The 22299-nt window shown below is 37.9% G+C and overlaps 1 protein-coding gene across 2 annotated transcripts in view; it reads right to left on the bottom strand.

The window, feature by feature from the left end:
* The window catches only part of PEX5L (peroxisomal biogenesis factor 5 like), a gene marked incomplete at both ends in the record, with an annotated part of 100508 nt that extends 78426 nt beyond the window's left edge, over nucleotides 1-22082 (bottom strand). For both annotated transcript variants that reach the window (XM_084292401.1, XM_084292402.1), the window contains one exon: nucleotides 22062-22082. In XM_084292401.1, coding sequence (XP_084148527.1) covers nucleotides 22062-22082 — 21 coding nt within the window. The remainder of the gene's footprint in view (nucleotides 1-22061) is intronic.
* Between the last annotated feature and the right edge of the window lie 217 nt (nucleotides 22083-22299).

Genomic DNA, 22299 nt, shown 5'->3' with positions numbered 1-22299 from the left:
TGCTTTGTATAAAGGAAGGGGGTAGTCCCTTTTTTCCCCTGCATACATTTTGAGAAAGATAGAATCTTTTCTGGCAATTAGGGTGAGCTAAACTAAGGCAGTATTTATTCCAGTACATTTCCATGTTTCTTTTTTTTTGTTGTTGTTGTTTTAATCCAAATATCTAGAAGTGCCTGACAGGCATCAGTAAGCTTAGCCACATGATAGATCTCTGTAAAGTAGGCTGGGTACTGCCCCTATAAACTATTTTTATAAGGAGAGAAACCGAGTCATGGAGAACCTCAGAAAAGGGGACTGTGTTCATAGGCACGGAGAACTATGCGTGTAGTGATAGCCCCCAGAGTGCTGGTGCTTTTCAAGTTCCTTGGAATCCCCATAAAAGATCTTCGGTATGTGCGGGGCTGACAATGTACCAATAAAAGTGTAAAATGTTTATTGCTGATTTGCCAGCTTCATGGTGCAAATGGGATGATTTCTAGCACAGCATTTTTGTTCATATTCAGGGTTGAAGGGTTACTAAGGAAACATTCAAGTCCATACAAACAGAGCAAGAATTTTTGGAATTCATTTCGAGATGGTATTCTGGTGTTTACTGTTAGCTTTGCATCAATGTCTTGTTTAATTTTATTTTTATGGCTATGTATATAAATATATATATAATAAAACTTTGCTTTGCCAAAATGCACTTCGAATTTTAGCCTTAGTGATTAGCTCTAATGAAGATGCAGCTATTGATTTTCTGGGGACAAGAGTGCTCTTATTACGTAGAAGTTACAGTTCTAACAATTTTTAGAATATCACTAAATATTTTCTCGTTATAAGTCTGTTAGGAGGTCAGAGTGGAAATGGTTTTGCATTCTCTTTCTGTGACCTTCCAATGGTTCTGTCTATCCCTGCATTTCTTTGCCTGAGGAAACAGCTATACAAATTTTCTACACAGAAAAGTCCAATTCTTTATTTTGTGTATACACAAGTGATTGATAACTCACACGGAATCTGATTATGGTTGATTTGTATGGTTTATTCTCAAATATACCTTTTCAGAGTGGTAGTCACATAGGTTAAAAAACATTTTTTTCAAGAATATGTAGCTATAGAGCTGAATATCTTCAAAGTATGCTGTTTGTAAAAGGCCCCTCATAATCTTACATAAATAGCTTTATTTCCCACAAGGCTCCCATTATCCTCTGTAGTTATTGGGCCATAAACACTAACTTTACAGGAAAAAAAAATTTAAATACATTTTCCATTTTAGATAAAGTGAGAAATTGTCCAGGAGGTTCAAACTTCAGACTGCTGTAATGATAAAACAAATAAAGCTTTGTTTTAAGAAATTACAGAGCAGCACAGCCTCTGTAGCATGGGCTGCAGCAGTCGCGGCCTCGCCCACTCATCATGGGCTCTGATGTCAGATCGATGCTGACCACCAGAAAGTTCCCACAAGTACTGGCACAGTTTACTGTGAAATGTTTTTGAAAATAGTTGTCTTTCTTTTGGCATCTGCCCACGGTATTTTTTTTTTAGTGTTTAGGGAATAAAATATAAAGACTCCACAATTTCAAGCCAGGAGATAATAGATTCTGTCTCATGGTTAGATGTTTGAGCCAGCTCCCTGGAGCCATCAGAAGTCTGTTGGTTTGCTGTATGGTCACTGCTCGGTCTTAGGCACTGAATTAACCTCAGCTCTCAGTCACTCCTCATGCAGAAAGCGCTTTAAATTCTGTTTTTTGTGGGAGGTGAGGGACTGAAGGGGGATTCAATGCGGTTTAAAGTGTGTGTGCCATTGCTCAGTAAAATGATCTTTTTCCGAAATATGGCTGCAGCTTGTTAACTGGTGCACACACATATGAAGTCAGCGTTAATTGAGTTATATTGGGTAGCGTGGCAGAATCCAGCAAGTCTGACATACGGGGGAATCACAAGTACCTCAGATGCTATCTGTGCTATTAATGTACCGCATTCAGTTACTGTGAGAACTTTTCAATATAACTTGATCTGTTGGATTGTCAAAATGTTATTTAAATAATACTGATGTATGGTATTCAGGAAATGGGCCTTAGTTAAGCAAGAGTCTTAGCACGCCGTAGTTATTAATAAAGCTTTACGTGAGTCTTATCTTTCAGGAACTATTTCTGATAGTTTTAAATACAATTTAACCCTTAGTTGTAATAAAGTAAGCTTAAGAAAAGAGATGTCTTTCCCCATGAATTCCCAACTATCAGCTGGCCCTGCTCTCTACATGGCACCGCTGCCAGAGACCTGCTGGCTGTGACCTGCAGTTGGAGTCACCAGCTCTCAGTGACTGCAGTGCAGGACAAAGACTCGAGCATGGATCCAGCTGTGAGCACTGGGCCACATTTTGGTAGCACAGGGGTGGCTGCTGTGGGAGTGCTGCTGTGGCTGCCAGGGCTGCCTCGTCCCACTTTGCCCTGCTGTTTGTTGGTCTGAGGATTCACTACTGATGCTCCCAGCTGAAGAGGACTAAGTGGGTTTGTACAAACACAGCGTGGTAGCATGATATGTCTTGATTAAGGCTTATTTGAATAGCTTTGTTTTGAGTAAATACAGCTGCAAGGGAAAGGTACAGGCACATAATATTGTTGGTGAATTATTAAGTATCAACTTTTTGCTGCTGGATAAATTAAATACTTAGGAGAGAAAAAATAATTGGTCAAAATGTTAGGAACTCAAGGTAAGGAGCTGTCTTAGTGAAGTAAATCTGACAGCATCCAGGATCCAGGTAGAGATTCTCATTGCACTACCTTGGGTCTGCTGAGACTGTTCTAAATAAACTAAGTAGGCTTTGCTTTGTAAACAAGTTGATTTAGCTACTTAGTCCCTATAGAGGGATTTGTTGCCTTCTACTTGTCATGAGGAAATAGCAACAACATCCCTTCAATCTTAATCCAGCAGTAAATATATATATGGTAGATGTATTGTGGTTTGAGTTAATAATGAATAGTTTCTGTAATTAAAAAAAAAAAAAAAAGTAAGATGTCATCAATTCCAAAATATATAGCTGCTGTAATTTAGTGTCTCCTGACTGAGTAGTTCAGGTAAATGTTCAAACACTTAGTAAAGTATTTTGCAGATAAGGTCACTGCATTTCTAACCTCCTTGTACACAATACATTTCCAAATCAGTGCACTCTATTTTGGTATCAGTTACATGGAAATTACTACCATACACCTAAAAAGATTGGGAGAAATGAATTAATATAATTAATACCTTCATGGAATGAACAGGACAGAATTGCGTCCAGTGAAAATAATTGAAAAGAATGGAATAGACTTAATGTTGTAACTGCTGGCAGTATTGCTTTGGTTATCAGAAAAAATAAGTTACAGGGAAATAAGAGATTGTTAGTCAAATCAACGTAGTTGTTCTTCTAACTTGTGTTTTTTGTAATATTGATTTACCAGAATCAATGCAATGCCTACTTTCAGCTTTACTCTGGTCTTGACTCCTCACATACTCTCTGTAAGAGGATTGTCTCCAACTGTAGTCTGTTTAATGTCTTTAAATATTGATCATTCTTACCAAAATCAGAACATATGTGAACCTATTTCTTTTACTGATAAGTTCAGACACCTTTGTCTTTTTTATCCTTTAATCATTCTGTGTGAATACAAACCCTTTTTTTTTTTTTTTTTTTTTTTTCCCCACAACTGGTGAATAACTTTGTTTCCTTTCTGTGTATAAGGAAAAGAGGAGTTCTTTATTTGTAGTCTTGTCTAGATTATTCTTAGTAGGAAGTGATTTCAGATTTCAGGTTTAGAGACTGTCACTCCCTATTTTGTTAACTGGACTGTAAAAAGTTCTCTTACTGAACTTCCAAGAACATTCTAAAATAGATGTATGATTAAACTGCCTAAGAGTAGGTACACTATTTTGCTTACCATAATATACAAGAAAACACATTCCTGACATATATACACAAATAAATTTTAAGTTTGCTCTACAAAGCAGCCTTCCTTTTGCTTGACCCAGCCTTTTTATGATAGTTTATCATAATTTCCTTCCCCAAGACTAGAGGTGAAGTCCCGGTCCCTCCAAAGGCAATGGAAACTTTTACACTGTAAGATGATTTTGTGCCTTATATAGCAAGAGCACGCTGCTGCCTGGAGGGTTCTTCCTCCAGCTCCTCCAACTGCCACTTTTGTCCATTGTAAGTGAACTGAAATGCTGTGTTGGCAATGAGAAGACAGAGACTTTTAACTCATTCTTTCATGTCCATCTTTACACTGCTCCTGACTGAGTTAGGTGTGCTATCCATGCCTATAAATACAATTTAAAACATTTTCATTATAATTCATCTTTTCTGAGAATACTAAAAACAAACAAACAAAAAACAAACAAACTAAAGCCTTCTTTATTCTTGTAAAATAAGTTCTAATGTATTCTGTATGTGTATGAAAGAACTGTTATAACATGTTGCTAATACTCCCTAGGAATACTTTGAAGAATTAGTAATGGAATAACTTGAGCAATTTCCCATCACTTTAGTCTTTAATGTTAAGCTAGATGCTTTTCCAGAATATATGTTCTCAATTCAAACTATGATCTCTCAGATTGAGTAAGTGTGTGAAGTTTATCAGCCTGTCTTGTGTTACAGTTCATAGGAGATGACAATAAATGGATCCTTCTAGCCTTAAAATCTGCCCATGGATTAGAACCCATTTTCTTGTAATTTCAATTGTCAAAAACATTTGTTAGTTTTACCTCTAATTGTGCACCTTGGTGTATATTTTTATATATAACTTATATCTTAATTCCAGCTCATGAATCTTGTCATTGGTTCAGTCTTGTCATTTAATGGGAGCTTCTACCTACTTTTGTTTGTAATTACTAGGGTAATATTTGTCTTTTGGAGAAAGCTTAAACTAGTTAAAATTTCTGGATGATCAACTTCATTTTTCATGTTACTATGACATTGAGTTTCTAGAGTAACTATTCCTCATTTCCCTTACAGCTGTTGTTAAATTGGATCGCAATTTAATCTGGGGGTCTTTTGTGTTTTGTAGTCTCTCCTTTGGGATGAACCATGTAGAAATTCATCAGACCAAATACCTTGCTTGCAGCAATGCAATAACTTTCAATAAAAAGGAAAATATTGAAGTAACTTTACTAAGTGACTAAAATTGTTCAAATGAGTTATAAATGATATCTAAATTAAATTTAAGAAGAGACCGTCTGGACCTACTGAGAAAGAGCATGTTAAGAGAAGCTCTACCCCTCCGTTAATCAGAAAACAATAGTTCTTTTTCTCCTCTACATGTGAAATGATTAACTTAGAAAAAAAATGCTTTCCATGTGGATGAATGGTGTGAAAAAGAAAAATAATAAGCAATGTATTTTTGGGTAACAAGCAGAAGTTTCAAGTGAAAGAAATACATTTCCTCTAGAGAATAAACCGCAAGAAGTAAACAGGAAGCGGTGGCTGAGGGCTGCTTTATGGCACCCTTACTCCAAGGAAAATCTTACTCCATTAGTAGCACCATTAAAGCCAGCAGTATTACTCTTAGAAAAATGTCATATTTCATTCTTATTAGTTGTCACAATCTGACCCTACAGGAATAAAGTTTATAAGACAGCAGTGAAAAGTTTCGCTATGGCTGCCCCTCCACACATTCATAATGTATCTGAAATTTATTTTTAAAATATTTGTGTCTATTCTTGGATGTAAGATTTCATACTGAATCTACACAACATCATGCATCCTGTGTTTTGCATAGTTTTGTTTCTACCACTCCCCAGCTATGAGTGTCTGTGTGTACGATTTCTTTACGTAGATCCACGCGGTGACGTGGCCAAAAGGTTAATACATTGCAGGGAGGGAGGGAAGGGCTCCCAAAGGTTACGAGCCTCCCCAGGGGCTTCATAGCAGCCATGATACCTATATTCCTTTTAGATGGCAATATTTGGCAGTAGACTTGCATGCTTAAATTAGTAGACATGCAATTTACATCTCCCTAGTTTGCTCTTAAAGCCACACTGTTCTGAAGGAATTTATCTCTCGGTGATGTACTGGAAGATTAGGATTTCGCTCCAGGATTTCCAGACTCTGAGTGTCTGGAAATGCCCTGCTTTTCTCAAAGGTGGGAAATCTGTCCAATTTCTCTCCCTTGTATCTTTTATGCAGCTGACCATTTGCATTTAGTCTCTTTATCGCAAAATACAAAACCCTTTTAACATTTCCCCCCCAAAACTTACCTTGCAATATTTTGGTAGCATGTTATTAGCTTGCACTGGCCTTTCTTCCCTGGAGCCTGGCATCAGAGTCCAGATGAGGTCATTGATCTAAAAAAGTGTAGTGGTCTCATGCTAGCCTCTGTTATGGATGTCTGCGAATTCGCATCGCAGAAACAATACCTTGCTCTGTCCAGTCCAGTGTGCTCTGCAGCCTCTGCTCGAGAGAAAGGCTCAGGGCTTCCACAGCGGTATTGCTAATGGTCAGGACTGTACGGCTTGAGCAGTGCTGTGTCAGTATCAGGAAGCTTTTACCGTGCCTGGGTTCCTGTCAGTGCTACTAATTCAATCACTTACATATGCAATAAATTCACATGAAAAATTAACAAATACCTAGCCAGCAGCAGTGCCCTCTGTTCTTTCTTTCTTACTAAATAAAATAAAATAAAAACAATAAAACTATGCAGCTTTCTCTTAAAATGATTGGGCTTAATGGTTTCTGGATGTTTTCAGCATGTTTTGTATTTCAGCATTTGGTGAAAATGAAATTTTTCTTTTATTGCTAAATAGCTTCTCAATATTGATCCATGGTATATGCTGTTTAGCTGCTATTTCTAATACCTTGCATCAGGTTCTCTTCTAATTACATCTGCCATCCCTTGAACTAAAAGGGTCTCGGGGAGTATAGTTCAGCAACTGGCACTGATCCGTTCCATTCATCTTAAGATCTCTATCTGATTTTATTCTATTTTTCATTTCTAAGATTCACTGCAGACAATTTTTGGCATGATCATTAAGGTAATAGCTCTAAAAGCAGCGTGCTGTATGGGGGAAATAGGGCTCCCTCCTCCTCCTAAACAAGAATTCTAAGCAAGGGAACTGAGATCCAACTATTTTTCCTTTTACGCTTTCTTTGAGAGGTTGATGATCTTCCTTTTGAGAGCTGGTCAGGGATTTGACAAGCAGGAGCCTACAGCTCACACAGTTTAAATAAAAAAAAGCGTAATCAAAACTGGGAACACTTTATAAGCAATGTTGGCTTACTCCTGAAGACTGAATCAGTGGCTAGCATGCCCCTGTGCAGCAAACCGAGCAGTGCAAATCAAGGCTGGGCTCATGGTGTTATCCTGCTTATAGGAATTATTTTATTATCTTTTCTTCTATATCTTTTAATACATCTAGAGGACAGAAGTGTTTTTATTCCTGTCTTACTGATGGAGAACAGAGGCACAAAGACTGTAAGTGCCTCATCCAAGCTCGTAAAGAAAATCTGTGGCAATGGCAAAGCAAGAACTTAACCAGTCCCTCTGGAGCAGTGCTGTAACCACGGGAGGTTACTGCTTTATGCCCATGGATCCAGAAAGTTACAGGACAGCACTTGCATTAAAACTAAAACCAAAACAAAACACAATGCACTTGGAGTTGGTCCCAATGTTAATGGTTTGTAACCAACAAGATCCAGAGAAACTCCAGTGAAGGACTCAAGACCTGGCACGTGCGGACTTGGGAGAACTTCAGCTTTGCTAGCAAAGCCAACTTGAGCTGCTGTAAGGGTCCTACCTGGTACCTTTCCCCCAGACTGAGCTGTCAGGCAGGGCAGGCCCTGTGTGTGGTTCCCACACCCAGCTGATTATGCGAAGTCTTGAAACTTCTCTGTTTTTTCCCCAAATCAGAGTCAAAGGTTGTCTTTTTAAAATCCAATCAGTAAACGACAGTTTCACAAAAGACTGCTTAACAGAGGTGGAGTGCTTTTCTCATGTAACCTACTGGGGGAAAATGACCTAAAAGTAATGGAACCTGCCTCTTTCATAGAGTAGATCATATTTAAAACCCTTCAGATTTTAAAATAGGTATTTTAATCCTTCATCTATTTATGCAGAAAGTACATAATGTACCACTTACCGATGGAGTGTAAACAAGTATAAATCCCCAAAGTGGAATTTAGCCTACTTAGGTATGTTATTTCTCAGCATTCACGAAATGAAGATATCCTTTTTAAAACTACTTTGAGACAAAACAATTTTTCCTACTGTGAAAAATTCTAAATAAAATCCTGATTGCACTGGAGTAAATGGTATCATTTTCATTGATTTTACTGGAATCGGGATTTCAGTGGACAGGGCAGAATAGCATTTTTTAAAGAAATCTGGTAGTATTAGTGCATGGTGCCGTGATCCTGTACCAGTAATAAGAAAGTGATGGAAGACAGAAGTCTGTGACAAATTTCCTGGTTTGAAATTATGCTTCTCAAATTTCAGAAATTATTTTATTGCCCATAAACACAAATTCTAATGTCCCAAACTGAAACTGGAGCGAAACAAATGGTAACCAGATATCTTACATGGCTATTTTTCCTATTATTTAGTGGGAATCTGTAAGTATAAGCAGATTTTATTCTGTGTATGCCTATAATATATTTATTTTGTCTTTTATGGAATGGATTTTATTACCTGAGGAAAAAAAAAAAAGACAAGTGTAGATGAACTCTTAAGGAGTGATCCTATTGCCTGTCAAGAAGTCCTACTACATATATTAAAACAAAAACAAACAAACAAACAAACAAAAAAACCAAAACAAACAAACAAACCACCAAAAACAAACAAACAAACAAAAAAAAACCAAAACAAACCAAAACAAAAAAAATGAAAAAATACAAAAGCATAATTGTCTCTGAATAGCAAATTTATCAGAGTATTCTGCAAGGTATTAGCAGGTCTTTGATAGGTACGTCTGTAATTCTGTAATTCTTGGTTGAAGTGAGAACGGTCCAGCCATCATCTCACTGGCTTCAAAAAAAAAAAAAACAACTGTCTGCTATATCACAGTGAAAAAGCAGCCGTGCTAATTCTCCACCTGTAGCTGAGGGTACGTGTTTCTTTTGCACTCCCTGCTGACCACTGTCCAAAGATTATGCAGGCAAAGCGATGCTTTCCTATCTGCTGAAATCCTAACTAGGATTTTAATTTTTAGAAACGATGATCTAGCAAGCAAGACTGGACATCAGAGAACACCTGTTGGCAGCAATATATCAAAAGGCATTCAACTCAGATGAGATCGCTAGTTGGAAAACAATTTATTGTTTAGACATGTATTAGTGTAAGCCACCTTATTTCCTTCTGAATAGAACTTTGCAAAAGTCAGTAGAAAAATGGACTATTCCCATATTTACAGATCTTCAGCTAATGGTAATTGTTCACTGGGCACACCATGGGCATGCATTTCAGCCATGTGATAAACTTTGTGTATTTAGTCTTTCTGGTCTGCGTCTGGTTGGCCACTTCAATAGCAACACTTCTGTTCCCTAATTCTGCAAATGATGCTTACATGGGACTGGAGTTGAGCTAGTTTGTGTGCAAAGAGGAATAGTTGTCATTGTAATAGTAAATAGTTTCATTAGTACCGTCACATAAAGTTTGCATGTTTGTAGCTTAACAAATACACACAATATACATGCAGCAATCAGCATGTACAGTTGTTTCTGCGATGATTAATGAGGCTGAGTCAGTAGCTTGGAAATTTTATCTGAAACTTTATTTCTGATATTTGTCTGTGACTATCTGAGAAAAAGGACAGTGAAATTTTGTTACTCTTTGACAACTATAAAATTGTTTTTCCACCAACGCATATGAGGTTTACTTATTTAGTTTATCAGCACCTGGTCCAGTGTTATAACAAATACTACTAAAAGTAATTTGGAAATAAGAGTTCATTTAACGTTCACTGGCAGGAAAAAGTAGTTAACTCATGAAATAACCATCCTATTTCTTTGCTGAGTAAATTTAGCAATATGCTTTTGCATTTCTATTGCATATCTAGCCATTATCCAGTAATCTCACATATTTGGAAACTTTTTGCTGGCATGACTCCGGAAATTCTGAAATGTGAGAAGCAGAGTGATGCTCAGTAAGCTGCAGCACAGCAACTGCTAGCAACCGAGAGCTGCAAGGCTGTTCTCAAGTTGTGATGGAGAGCGTTCACGGACATCCATCTGCCAGATAGATGGAGGGATGCAAATCACAGCCACTGTGATCTGAAGGGTGACAGGAACCCCCACGATTAGATTCTGAAGTAATTTTATGAATCTGAATTAACCTAGAAATGTTTTGTTTTTTTTTTTTTTTTTTTTTTCTTTCTCTTTTTTTTTTTCTTTTTACTCAATCTATCAGAAAGGACATGGAACTGACTTTAAAACATGGTTTTACGATCAGTTCAAAGAGAACAGCTCAAAGTGAGCTCAGTAGACTTTCCTGAGAAGGACTGCAAAGCCAAGTACTTTGTTCTCTTCTTTAAGGGTGTTATGCTCTAAATAGTGACCATCACATTTGGTTTTGGAGCTCAGGAGAGAAAAGGAAGCCAGAAATACCTCTACTGATCCTGATGGATTATAGTTATATCCTCATGCATACACACTTTGGCTGTTATTAAAATAGATTTAAACTTACTGTTACACCATGTTAACACAGCTGGTGATTTCAAACCCTCAGTGCCTGCTTGCTGGAACATGAATATAAAATGTGGAAAAGCTTCGGTGTTTCTAGTACAAACCATTGAGTTTAGCTGTATGGGGGAAGGAAACACACTTCCTCTGATTATTAAGATTTTACACACAGCAAAACTATCAGTTCAGCTAAGTGGGAGACTCAGTCAGGAAACTAGGAGAGAGTGTTCCAAGCGTAGAGCTCAGGTCTGTGACATTTTGGAGTAGGGCAATAGGAGAAGTGAGACTAATTTGTCAGCTCCTGTGTTGTTCTGTCAGTAGGAGGTTACAGGATCAGTGAAAACAATCAAGTCCTCCTCATCCACAATGGGAAGACTTTTGGCTTCTTGCAGTTGAAGATTTTGGTTTTTCTCTGCATGAGTCAAGGTCCATTTCTGCTGAAGTTGGAGAAATTTCAGAAGACAAGGAGGATATTGTTAGGTTATAGAGTTTGTCTTCTGCTGTCATAGGCAGCATGTCATAAAAAGTCTTTCAGAAATTGATTGTTTCATCTTTAAAGTAATTAGTATTTTTTTTGCCTCCTCTATTCCAGTTGGAAGGCTATTGGAAATCTTGATTGGTCTAATGATCAGAAACTTTCTAATTTCTAACCTGAATTTATTCACAGACGGTTAATATCGATTTGTTCGTGTGCCAGTTTTGTCCTTAGCTAATTTAGGTTCTCCGTATCTGGTGTTTATCTTCCTGATGCATTTACATGCTGTGATTATGCTCCTGCTGAGCCATCATTTCACTCAACAAAATAAGCCAAAATCTTTTGGTCTCTTCTCGTAAGACTTTCCCTTCTTCTTGATCATCCGTCCTTCTTTGGACCTGTTTCCTTCTTGGCCAGAGCTTTACAAGACACTCAGCTGAAAATTTGCTAGTGACATTGTAAACTGGCATTGAGATTTTTCTGACTCTTCTGGAAAAAAAAACAACTTTTTTAAAACTAAAACTTCACTCGTGTTTTTATGGGTATATTAATGGCTTATGGCCATCTTGTATATGCAAGTCTATCTTAATAATTTCTAAATTATATTTTACAGCTTAGGGTAGATTTTTATTTTTATTTTATTTTTGTTACTGATGATTAGCTGCATATTGTGCTGTTAAATATCTTCGTATTTGTATTGTTTCCACTTGAAGTTCACATAGTTCCCTCTGTGTAGTGACCTAATATTCACCGGTACTGATGATGATTCCCAATACTGATGTTTCATCAGTAGGTTTATGGATGAAAACATCAGACATCACTTCTAGAACTCATCCATAAAGACCTTCATCAATAAACTTTCTTTGAGAAACTGTCCTTCCTTTAATGCTGTATTTTTCTGGTTCTTGTGAACAAGTTTCCTGCCCTCTCTGTGATTTTGCTATTATTCCTCACTTCCTCCATCTTCACTAATAATGTCTTTTGAGGCACTATAGCAAATGCTTACCAAAGACCATAGAAATCAAAGTCAGTTACATTTCCTTTGCTCAAAAAGCCCGTTATGACAACAAAATGTTACGTTGGTTTGGCATTATCTTCTGTTGGTAAATTCAAATAGCATCTTTTCCATTTTTCTGTGTATGTTTGTTTAATCTTCTTCTCCCTTAAAGTCTATACCTAAAACCTTGCAGATTACGGACAGCCATTTGGGTATCTGGGCCGTTAGTTGCCTGATTCTGTGATTCCGTGATTATTATTTTTATTACCCTATTTTAAATCTTGACACATTTTCTATTGCCCTGTCATATGGCACCATATCTGGATTCATAACTACACTGTTAAATATTTGCTACCAAGTGTTCGGTTCCATATACCAGTTCCATCAGCAGTTTGGGTCAGAGTTTATATTGTGTACTTCTGCTTGAGCTCTTGCTTCACATGCTGCTAATAACTGCAGGAACCATACCCTCATAATCTTTTTGGTGTTGGGCCATTAATTAGGTTATATGGATGCCAGTTTTGAGTACTGTTTGTTTGTTGGTGTTGTTGTTCTTAATCATATAACTGAAAAACTTTCTACAGTTGTTTTTAATAAAGTTTCAATGAGGTCTAACTAAGCTTTACTTTAGGCAGCTTGTACTTCTTATTTTTGTCTTGGAGGAGCACTTTCTCTCCGTTCCTTGTGTGTTCTATACTTATTCTTAACATTTTAAATATTGATTTTTTTTCCCCATGCTTTCTTGGGATCCAGGTTCATAATACAAGTAACACCTTAGACTTGCTGTATTTTCTGAGCAGCGTGTCTTTTATTTTGAGTGCTGTAGGGAGGACTGTTCTTTCACTATTTCTCTGTAGTATCCAGCTATTTTTCTAATGATTCGGACTCCTTGGTTGTGGTAGTTGCAGAGGGTCAGGCGAGTTTATGCATCCCTTTTCATTTTATAGTTCCCACCACACTGTGTACGTTACCTGGATTAAGTACAGTGGTAATATTAGCAATGTTTTCAACTGTTCAGAACAATAATGGCACTTCCTAATTTCCATTCTTTTGCCTTTTTTTCTGTTGTGAATCATAATTTTCCTGCTTTATTTTCTTTACCAATACTCTAACCAAACCTAATGCCATTCTTACTTTGACAAGGTTGTTTTGGCTTGTTTCTTTTTAAAGTTATTAGTGCTGGTCACTATTCCTTGTATTTCTTTCTCAAAGTCTTCTTAAAATCATCCTGGTTCTTGGAAGGAGTGTTGGGTAGCAGATAGAAAAAGATAAAATACCTCATCTACATCTGAACCCTTTAACTGGAAAATTATCTTCCCTGCAAAACCTCAGTGAATGACAGCAGAAATAACTTGTCATTTTGATGAGATACATGTTGAGCTACGCTTTACTATTTCATTAATCATATGTATGACAATAGTGTCCAACACCTCAGTGAAGACCGAGACCATCCTCCTACCTTTCATAAATAATAATAATCTGTTCTTTTGTGTAAAATAACAAGTGCTGGCTTTTTTTCAGAACTTCTTATTAGGGAATCCTCCCCTGGATTTTACAGAGCTCTGGCAGATTATCGTCACATTAAAATGTGATGTTTTCTATCAATTTTAACTAACACAAATACTCAAAACACTTATATTTATTATAACTTTGCTTATTCCTGTACTTAGGTTAGGAAACTTGACCTTAGTGAATTCAGTGAACCTAATTACTTCAGTAAATTCAACGTTACTACTTGAGAAACAGCTCTCTTACAGTCCAGGGAAGGCTTAAACAGGCAAACATTACCTCTCAATTGACTTTAAAAGAACAGCAAGAGTTCCTTTATCTCAAAACAAGTACCAGTTAGAAAATGTTGGATTAGAAATTGCAATTAGTAACAGCTTTTCTGTCCCTGTACAGGACATGCTATAATCTCTAGTTGATGCTGTAACTTTGGGACCTGACTGGTGACATTAGGAAGACAGGGATTAATGTGAAAAGGGCTTGGGAGCCAATTATTTTCTTATTTACATCAGTATAATTTCCTCTTACTTTTACTTATGTAAATAAAGATACAGGGGGCTCAAATGTTGGTCACACCATGCATTTTACTTCTTGAGCTCGATAATAACGTGAGTGGTAAGGGAAATTTTAAAATTTTCTTTCTGCTTTTATAAACTAGCCTATAAAGCCAAATTATCAATCTAAGGTAAAAATACAAGGAAATAATGTGACTGATCCTAAAATAAATGCACGCCAAAAAACATTCTCAAGCTGTTGTTTCTAAATGGCAGTGGCTGAGTGTATCTGAATTTCTTTTATGTCTCTTATAACAGAAGACAAAGTCTTAATGTAATCAAGAAAGATTGTTTGTCTGAATTCAGTGCACAGTGCTTTCTTTATCACATATGCTTTTGTTATTACACTGACAGATTCTAAACGCATTGCTATTATTTTGTATGCTGATTGAAAAATGCTGTCCAAAGATATTTGTATTCATGTAACTTGTATAATATTCAATATCCTTATTAAGACAAGAGCACTTTTAAGGGATTGATATGAAATTACGGTGGCAACAGGCAAAAAAAATTGAGAAAGCCTTTGAACCTGGGTAGGGAGGAGAAAATGAGCAAATTGGATGAAATGAGAGAAGAAAAATACTGGCATATCTATCTGACTGCCTTGATAGGCTGTGGAGAGGCAGAAGAAGGAAACCCAGGGCTTACACCAATTATGCCAGCCTGAGTGAAGTCTAATCAAAACTGTCTGGGAGGAAGTGCGGTAGTACCAAGACATGATGACTAACTGTGCCACCCTTGGAAAAAGTCAAATTCAGGGGCTAAGTTTAAACTTTGGTTTGTGTTCTCTGTTGATGGAGCTAGATGATCTGATGAGACATGCTTTTTTTTTCCATTCAGTACAATATGTTTCAAATCTTAATGTTTTAGACTTTAACTTAATTAACTTATTCACAAATAAACCAATGGAAGTGAAACTCGTGTACCAATGACTCAGAACTTCAAAAGCCTGAGAAGAAAGGAACAGAATATTACACTGCTCATAATAATTGTAGGCTGGTAGAAGAATTTGCTGAATATAGACTTTGTGATCCTTAGGTGTTTTATTAGTAATGTTATTGGGCAATGATGAAAATGCATAACTACAGAGAGTCATCTCCTCCTTGACGTGTTATGACACCTGATTTGGAAGGTGGATGTTTTTGTGATATTGACTATTTCTGAAACAGACTGTGCAAATTTACCTTCTGCAATACAAACAACTAGTTGATACTTCTTGTTCTGGGTATGTAAGAAAAACAAGCCTGTCTCATTCATTCTAAGTAATATTCTGATGTTTTTACCATTTTCATTTCTAACTATTGCAGAAGAGGTAGCTAATTAAATTGGATGGTTTTAAACAGACCTGTTTTAGACATCAAAACCCTTTTTTAAAGTTTCTGCAGTTTCAGCTTGTTTAAAAACAGGATTATTATTAATATTTTTTTTTATAAATTACGAACTATTTTCTGATTGTGAATGTTTATGAGTCTGTATTTCCTAAAGAAAACTCTATATTTCTGTATAGCTTATTTATCCTATGCTTTCATGCACCTTGTCCTGTTTGGGTATTTCATACTGATCTAGTTTGTGACCTTTCTTTCCAACTTTTCGGCCTCCTTCCTTTGCATAGCAGTTTCATCTACACGCTTGACTAAGACTTGGTATGCCTTTTCATTCTTTTTCCTCTCTCTGCTCTATTAAGAGTGGGCCCCGTTAAATTAATTAGTTTTCAAACATGTGTAAGCTTATGCTTTCAAACAAGTATGAGGCTAAGTAATCAAAATAGACTCTTGCTAAAATAGTGTATGCAAAGCAAATATATTTATCCACACACATGCTAACGCAGACCTTGGACAGGCTGACTCTCAGTTGCATAACAGCAGTCAGCGTTGATTTATGGAGTGTTGATACCAACGTACATCAGAACAATATCTGTGCATATAAAGTTAAAACTGCATTAATGGACTGGGGTTTAAGTTATAAAAGCTTAAAGCTTTATCCTAAAAAATTAGCATGTGAGTAATTTTGCCCGAACTGTTCCAGAAGAATCATTGTAAGTCTTCACACAGCTGAAGTGTTTAGCAATTGATTATCAGACCTTGCCTTTGGTAGTTGAAAAGGTGCATTTTAGGATGTTTGAAATCAGTACTAAAAAAAAAAGTAACCACTATTCAAGTTTAACGTACTAACCTATGCTAAGTAGTCAGAGTGGACAGCATACATGTAGGTGAGGCACAATGGATGCATGGAAAGGTGACTGAGCTTGCCAAATCTATATGATGAAACTAGAGGTAAAAGCTGGGGTTCTGGATGTCTAGTTTAAAAACCTAGCCTCTGCATTGTGCTATCATAAATTATGGCAGCAGTGGTAATTTAAAAAAATACATCATGATTTCTTAAGTAAACAGTGCCTCTTTTGTGAAGGTTATATATTGGAAATAGACTAACATTTACATAAATAAACAGAACCCGAGAGAACAGCATGGAGCTGTGACAGGGGAGGCTCAGGCTGGGTGTTAGGATAAGATTCTTCACCAAGAGGGTGGTCAGGCACTGGGACAGGCTCCCTGGGGCAGTGGTCACGGCACTGAGTCTGCCAGAGTTCAAGAATTGTTTGGACAACACTCTCAGATAAAGGGTCTGATTTTGTGGTGGTCCTGTGTGGAGCCAGGAGTTGGACTCGATGAACCTTGTGGGTGCCTCCCAACTTGGGATATTCTATGATTCTAAGTGACATTGCTTGGGACTGTTGGTTTTCCTCATTTTGAATGGATTTAATTCCAGAACAGAGTGCTATCTCCCTGTTTAGGTAAAAAGAATTCCTCATAATTTACGTGAGCAAAAATGCATTGGGTGCCAAGAGTTCCTGAGCCTTTTGCAAGATTTTCTGCAAGATTCTTGTATGACTGCCTTCATGGAGCGCTTATCTATACCGGCATTGCGCACAATTTGAATAGTTTCAGCATGTCTCTTAGCCAAAAACAGTTTATCACCTTTCTTTTTTTTGAACAAACTCCATTCAATGAAAACTAGCTCATTATTTTTAGCTTATTTCATTTATAAGCAGTTCATAATCTGCTCTTCAAAACTCGAAAAGCTGCTAGTGAATAATTGAACAATATCAAAACAAAATGGAAAACATACCACCATAAACACTGCCCTGGCATTGTGAGTACTTTTAGAAATGGCTTGTAATAATGAAAAATTATCTGTTTATCATAATGGAATTTCAGTAAGGCTGGGAGTTATGATTCATCAACATCACGGGGGGTCAGTTTGCATTCCAGCAATGTGTCCAGATTTTTAGAATTTTGTAGTTTAAAGTTATTAAGTTTCTGTTGATCTTAACAGCTGAACAAAGATTCAATTTAGCATTGAATTCAATTTTATGTTGCCTATATTTTTTATGGGCTGCTTTATTCATGTACAAAATGCATAGCTGAGCGATTCCATTTTTGTAATCATAATTGATGAATAGCTTGGGTTTTATTTATTTTCAGTAGCAGTGTAACCAACACTACTAGAGTATTTTTATTAGGTTACTAAATAAGCAAAGATGGGACTTACATCAGCAGATAATCCTGCGACAATTCTGCTTCACTACTCCCAGTCAAGCCTTAAGTGTTGGGAAATCAGTGCAAAAATATTTTTTATAACTTCTAAAATATTTAGCAACACTTTTCAGGCCCAGTAAAACATGTAAAGCCCTTGAGGTTTGATCTTGCAAGAATTTCCATGTGTACATAGCTATGCTTTCTGTAGACTCACTGCAGCCATATATGTTTGGGCTTGAAGATCTTACTGAAATGTGGATTGATATGGATCATGTCATCTAAATGTGAAATGCCAATGGTAGAATGTTAAATATCAGGACAGCACACAACACAACACTTAAGGGCATGAAGTTGATCGGCTGTTCAATTAAAAGTTTAGGAGCAGCTATCTGATTTGGAACTTGGCCAAGGCATCATGACTAATAAGCCAGTTTGTGTGACAAAGTGCCAAAGGAACTCGTGTAGCCATGTGTGGTCAAAATTTCTCCTTTGTGTAAATTAAGCCGTTTCCAAACATAACACTGCCACACATAAAATCTCATGCCAGCATTTGGCAAAGCACCTCTTCTGTTCAAGCATTTGTGTTGGAGAAAGCTGGCTATATACAGCATCACGGCAGAGTTTTGAAAGCATTTATTCTGAATGCCCTCGGAAGCAGAATGCTGCTGCCCTTTCTGTGATTGTCATTTACCCTCTGCCCATTTACAGAACTGTCATGAAAATCAAGGGGAGGGACCGATACCGGGTCCATGATATACTGTGAAAACTTTAAAATGGCTTATTGTTGGTTGTTAAAATGATAGACGTTTTAGAACAGTAACTGTGGGATGAACTCAGCTCATGTTCTGCTTCCATCTGGCCTGCTACTGTTTCCTTGAGGACGATGGGAAACAGCACACGCTGTCCTGAGAGAGAAACACCTCTCCTTCACGTGGACAGAATAGCGTTGAGACTCTTTGCCATACCTGTGTAATCCCAAAACAGACACAGAGCCCCTAGAACTGCCTGGGACCTGACGTGTGCCCTGGGTGTGCTCCTGCAGCCCTCAGGCCTGGTGCTGGCAGCGCTTGCTGCTCTAAGTAGGGCTGCTGACGTAACTGATGGTTGTGCTCAGAGGTGAGCGGCCAGCACCACTCATCTCAAGTTTTCTTTCTCATGTAATAGCTCCGCCGTAAAGGCTCAGGCTTCAGACATGTAAACCGAACAGGTTGGTAAATAGTACGGTGAAACCGAACGCTTATGATTGCTGTGATAGTGAAATAGCTCTGAAAGAGCTCCTGTGGTGCTGTGCTGCTCTGCATCCTGTTCCTGTTTGTGGTGCTGGCTCTGGGGAAAGCCACTTTGTTTTCCTCCTAGTAGTTTATGTGAAGGCATGCAGCACACAAGTATACCTGGCAATATAAAGGCTGTGGCTGAACCTGCAACATGCCTTCCTTTTACGTTTTATTCTGTCTTTGGGATTTTTGCTTAGGACCTCTCCAGTATTTTTGTGTTGTGAAGTTTTGTTTATAAAGCAGTAAGAGGGAAATCTAAACCTAGGTGTTTGGAATAAACCAAGACATTTTCTGGGATTCAGGAAAAAAAAAAAAAAAAAAAGTACTGTAAGCTAAAAATTTATAAGAAATACACATATTATGGTCTGATGCAGTAAAGAACTTTAAGTGCCTTCACTTCAGGTGACTTCAGTGGTGCATAAATACAAAGTGTATTTCATGCACTCTGCAGAATTCATTGAGCTTCGAAATTCCCCCACTGAAGCTCATAATGCCTGATGCCTATTTGAGATAGGTAAATTCTCTGTTTGCGTAATTATGTTCATGACATTGTTAGAGTTGCTAATGTTCTCACCTTTCAGAAGATTTTGAAGAATTAGCTGAGCTACAGCAGGTTATTAATAAAACATTGGCTTTGTAAACATCTTTAAAAGTAATTAGATTGAGGAATCATTTCTGCAGATTTTACTTTTACTTCTGAAAACAGAGCATTGGCAATACGGGAAACCATGACTGGCATTCTAAACCAGATCCCCCATTTGATCCCTCTAAGTTCAGAAGAACTTCTGCCTTAAAAACGGTAGGATTAGGCATTACATGTTGGCAGATTTTTCATTTGGATGCATAAATTAGATGCCTGGGTGCCCAGTTAGGGTCCGCCTCAAGACACCAATTTCACCTGAAAGCAGCGAAAGCTGCGAGTGCTCGGGGTCTTTGAAAACAGAGTCCAGGTAGTGACTCAGGTGCCTAGCTTAATCCACGCAGATTTGAATAGTTTTATAGTTTACCTTATTTTAGATCGGCCGGTAATTTCAAATACTTTTCCCTTAAGTTAGTACAAAGAAGTCTTACAAAAAGTCCTGGGAGATGTTAAGAACAGACCTGTAATGCTTAGGATGTGCCTGTGCTTTTGTTAGCCTGTGGTTTGACGCTGTATGCGTGTGGTAGCTTCAGTAGTTTGTGTTCTAACGTGGCTTAATAAATGTTACCATGCATAATTTCATTGCGATATAATTAGCTCTTTATTGTCTTTGACTCACTTAAAGACTCTAATTAAGGATATAGTAAACATGAGAACCTTTCCTAATGCTTTAGGCTTCATTTAGGTGCCTGAAGACTGTTAATGCTTCCTGTCAGGGCAGAAATACATTAACAAGTTTGGCTGATGCACTCAGGTGGGTTTTCATTTTTAGCAGGCGAGCGTACTGAATACAAATAGTATTTAAATTCAGCAAACTTTTAAAGTGAATTTGGATAGCATTTAATTACATTTGAGCTAGATAAACAAACGTATTTTGAAAGAAAAAAAAATAAAGGACATCGGTCATAATATATTTGTATGTTTTAACCTGTTTTTCTATTGCAAATTGGATTTCAGCCTTTTAATGACTCAGAAAATTTACAATGTTGCCAGCACCCTCAATATTCCATTACATTGCCTTTTAAAAAGTGGTGTGTGCTTGTTGAAACCTTGCGATGTATTAGCTATAGCAAAGAACTTCTGCTTTCTTAAGGGTATAAATACACATTTGCCAATATCCAATTAATTAACATCAGTTACAGGACTGTTTTCTTTACCATAAAACACTGCATCCTTTAATCTTATCATAAATAGTAGCATGTAATAGTAGTATCTCCTTCCACTGATTCCATTTCTTGTTAAAACCTGTTTGCTCTCTCTGACAAGCAATATTATGACACAGTATTTATCATTGTTGAGATCAGATAACACAAACATGAAAGAGTAACTGGTATCATTCAGCTCTGGAAAGCAGAGACTGCTGAATCAGAGTCCTCACTTAACTCACGTATTTTGTACACAATCCTGTGTTTGGCATTGATTTCAGTTTAATTTCCCTGATGACCATTCAGCAGATTTTTAAATGCTCTGCAGAATCTCACCAAAGAGAAGTGGTCAGCTCACACTTGCTAGAACTGCAGTTTCCCTGTAAACAGCCTTAGTACTAACACACGCCACATGCCGGACTGGTGCCACTGTACGTGATAAAAGCATCTGATCACTCCTGGCAATGAGCACAAAGCCAGAGTGGGTCCCAAAGCAAAGAAACGCATTTGGGAGATCCGTGTAAACCTTTACTCCACTTTGGCATTCCCTCCTTCAAAATAGATTTGGCTTTCCAAGGAAGAGCCACGTGAAGGAGAGCGGGAGTCAAGGTTAAAGCCATCACGTCCAAGGCATGGGTATGTTTTTGTCAGGGAAAGGCATTTTCTGCTGTGGTGATGTGGTTCAGTAGGATCAGGAGGCAAGATTTCTACCTGAAACATTGAAGTCACTTGGACATGTGCTTGAAATTCATTCTACAAAGTCATTCCAGGGCTTAGCAAAATCAATTCTCATCCCATGTTGGGAGGGCAGAATAGAAATCCATCACCTTAAAGTACAACACATTGTGCAAATCAACGGCTTCAGTGTGACATGAAATCTTTGCAGATTTTACAAAGCAAGTGCTATGTCTTTTCCCTTATTGTTTGTCCTTCACTTGACATACAGGAAGAGATGCATCAAGAAGATGGCAAGAGACATGTGTCACTTAAAGCATGCCATAACACTGTTTGCCCTGGAATGCTCCCTTGAATCTGTTTGAACAAACAGGCACAATAAACGGATAAATACCCACCAAACTTCACCTAGTTACAAAGTTGACAGAGCCCCTTTTCTGTCCTCCCCCTTGCACAGAGCTAGCCCCTCCAGCCCCGGCTCGGAGTGCCCCGCTGGTGCTGCACCCCTTCACTTGTTGCACGGTGCCCAGGTGCCATCTCCCCTGCTCAGCCCGCGGAAACTTCCCGGGAGCCCGTTTCGGGGGAGCCCGTTCCGAGGGCTGCTGCTCTCCAGCCTGCTTGCAGCCTCTTACCTGCATGTGTCCCTGGTACATTCTGCTTCAGGTGCCCCTCAGGCCGACAGCTCGGGTGTCCGCTGCGATGGGGGCACTTCCCCCGGGGCGCGCTCGGCTGAAAGAAGAAGGGGAAGAAAAAAAAAAAAAAAAAAAAAAAAAAGCCTAACCCTGGAAAGAGCTATTTTTGCCAAAGCTCCACTTTGTCCTGGAAGCTCCCTTCCCTCTTCTCCGTCACCCAGCGCTGCGGGCCGCCTCC

The sequence above is a fragment of the Netta rufina genome (genome assembly GCF_964035555.1).
Source record: "Netta rufina genome assembly, chromosome: 9".
Taxonomy (NCBI): Eukaryota; Metazoa; Chordata; class Aves; order Anseriformes; family Anatidae; genus Netta; species Netta rufina.
The sequence above is the reverse complement of the archived record's forward strand: the minus strand, read 5'-3'. Positions and strand labels throughout refer to the sequence as shown.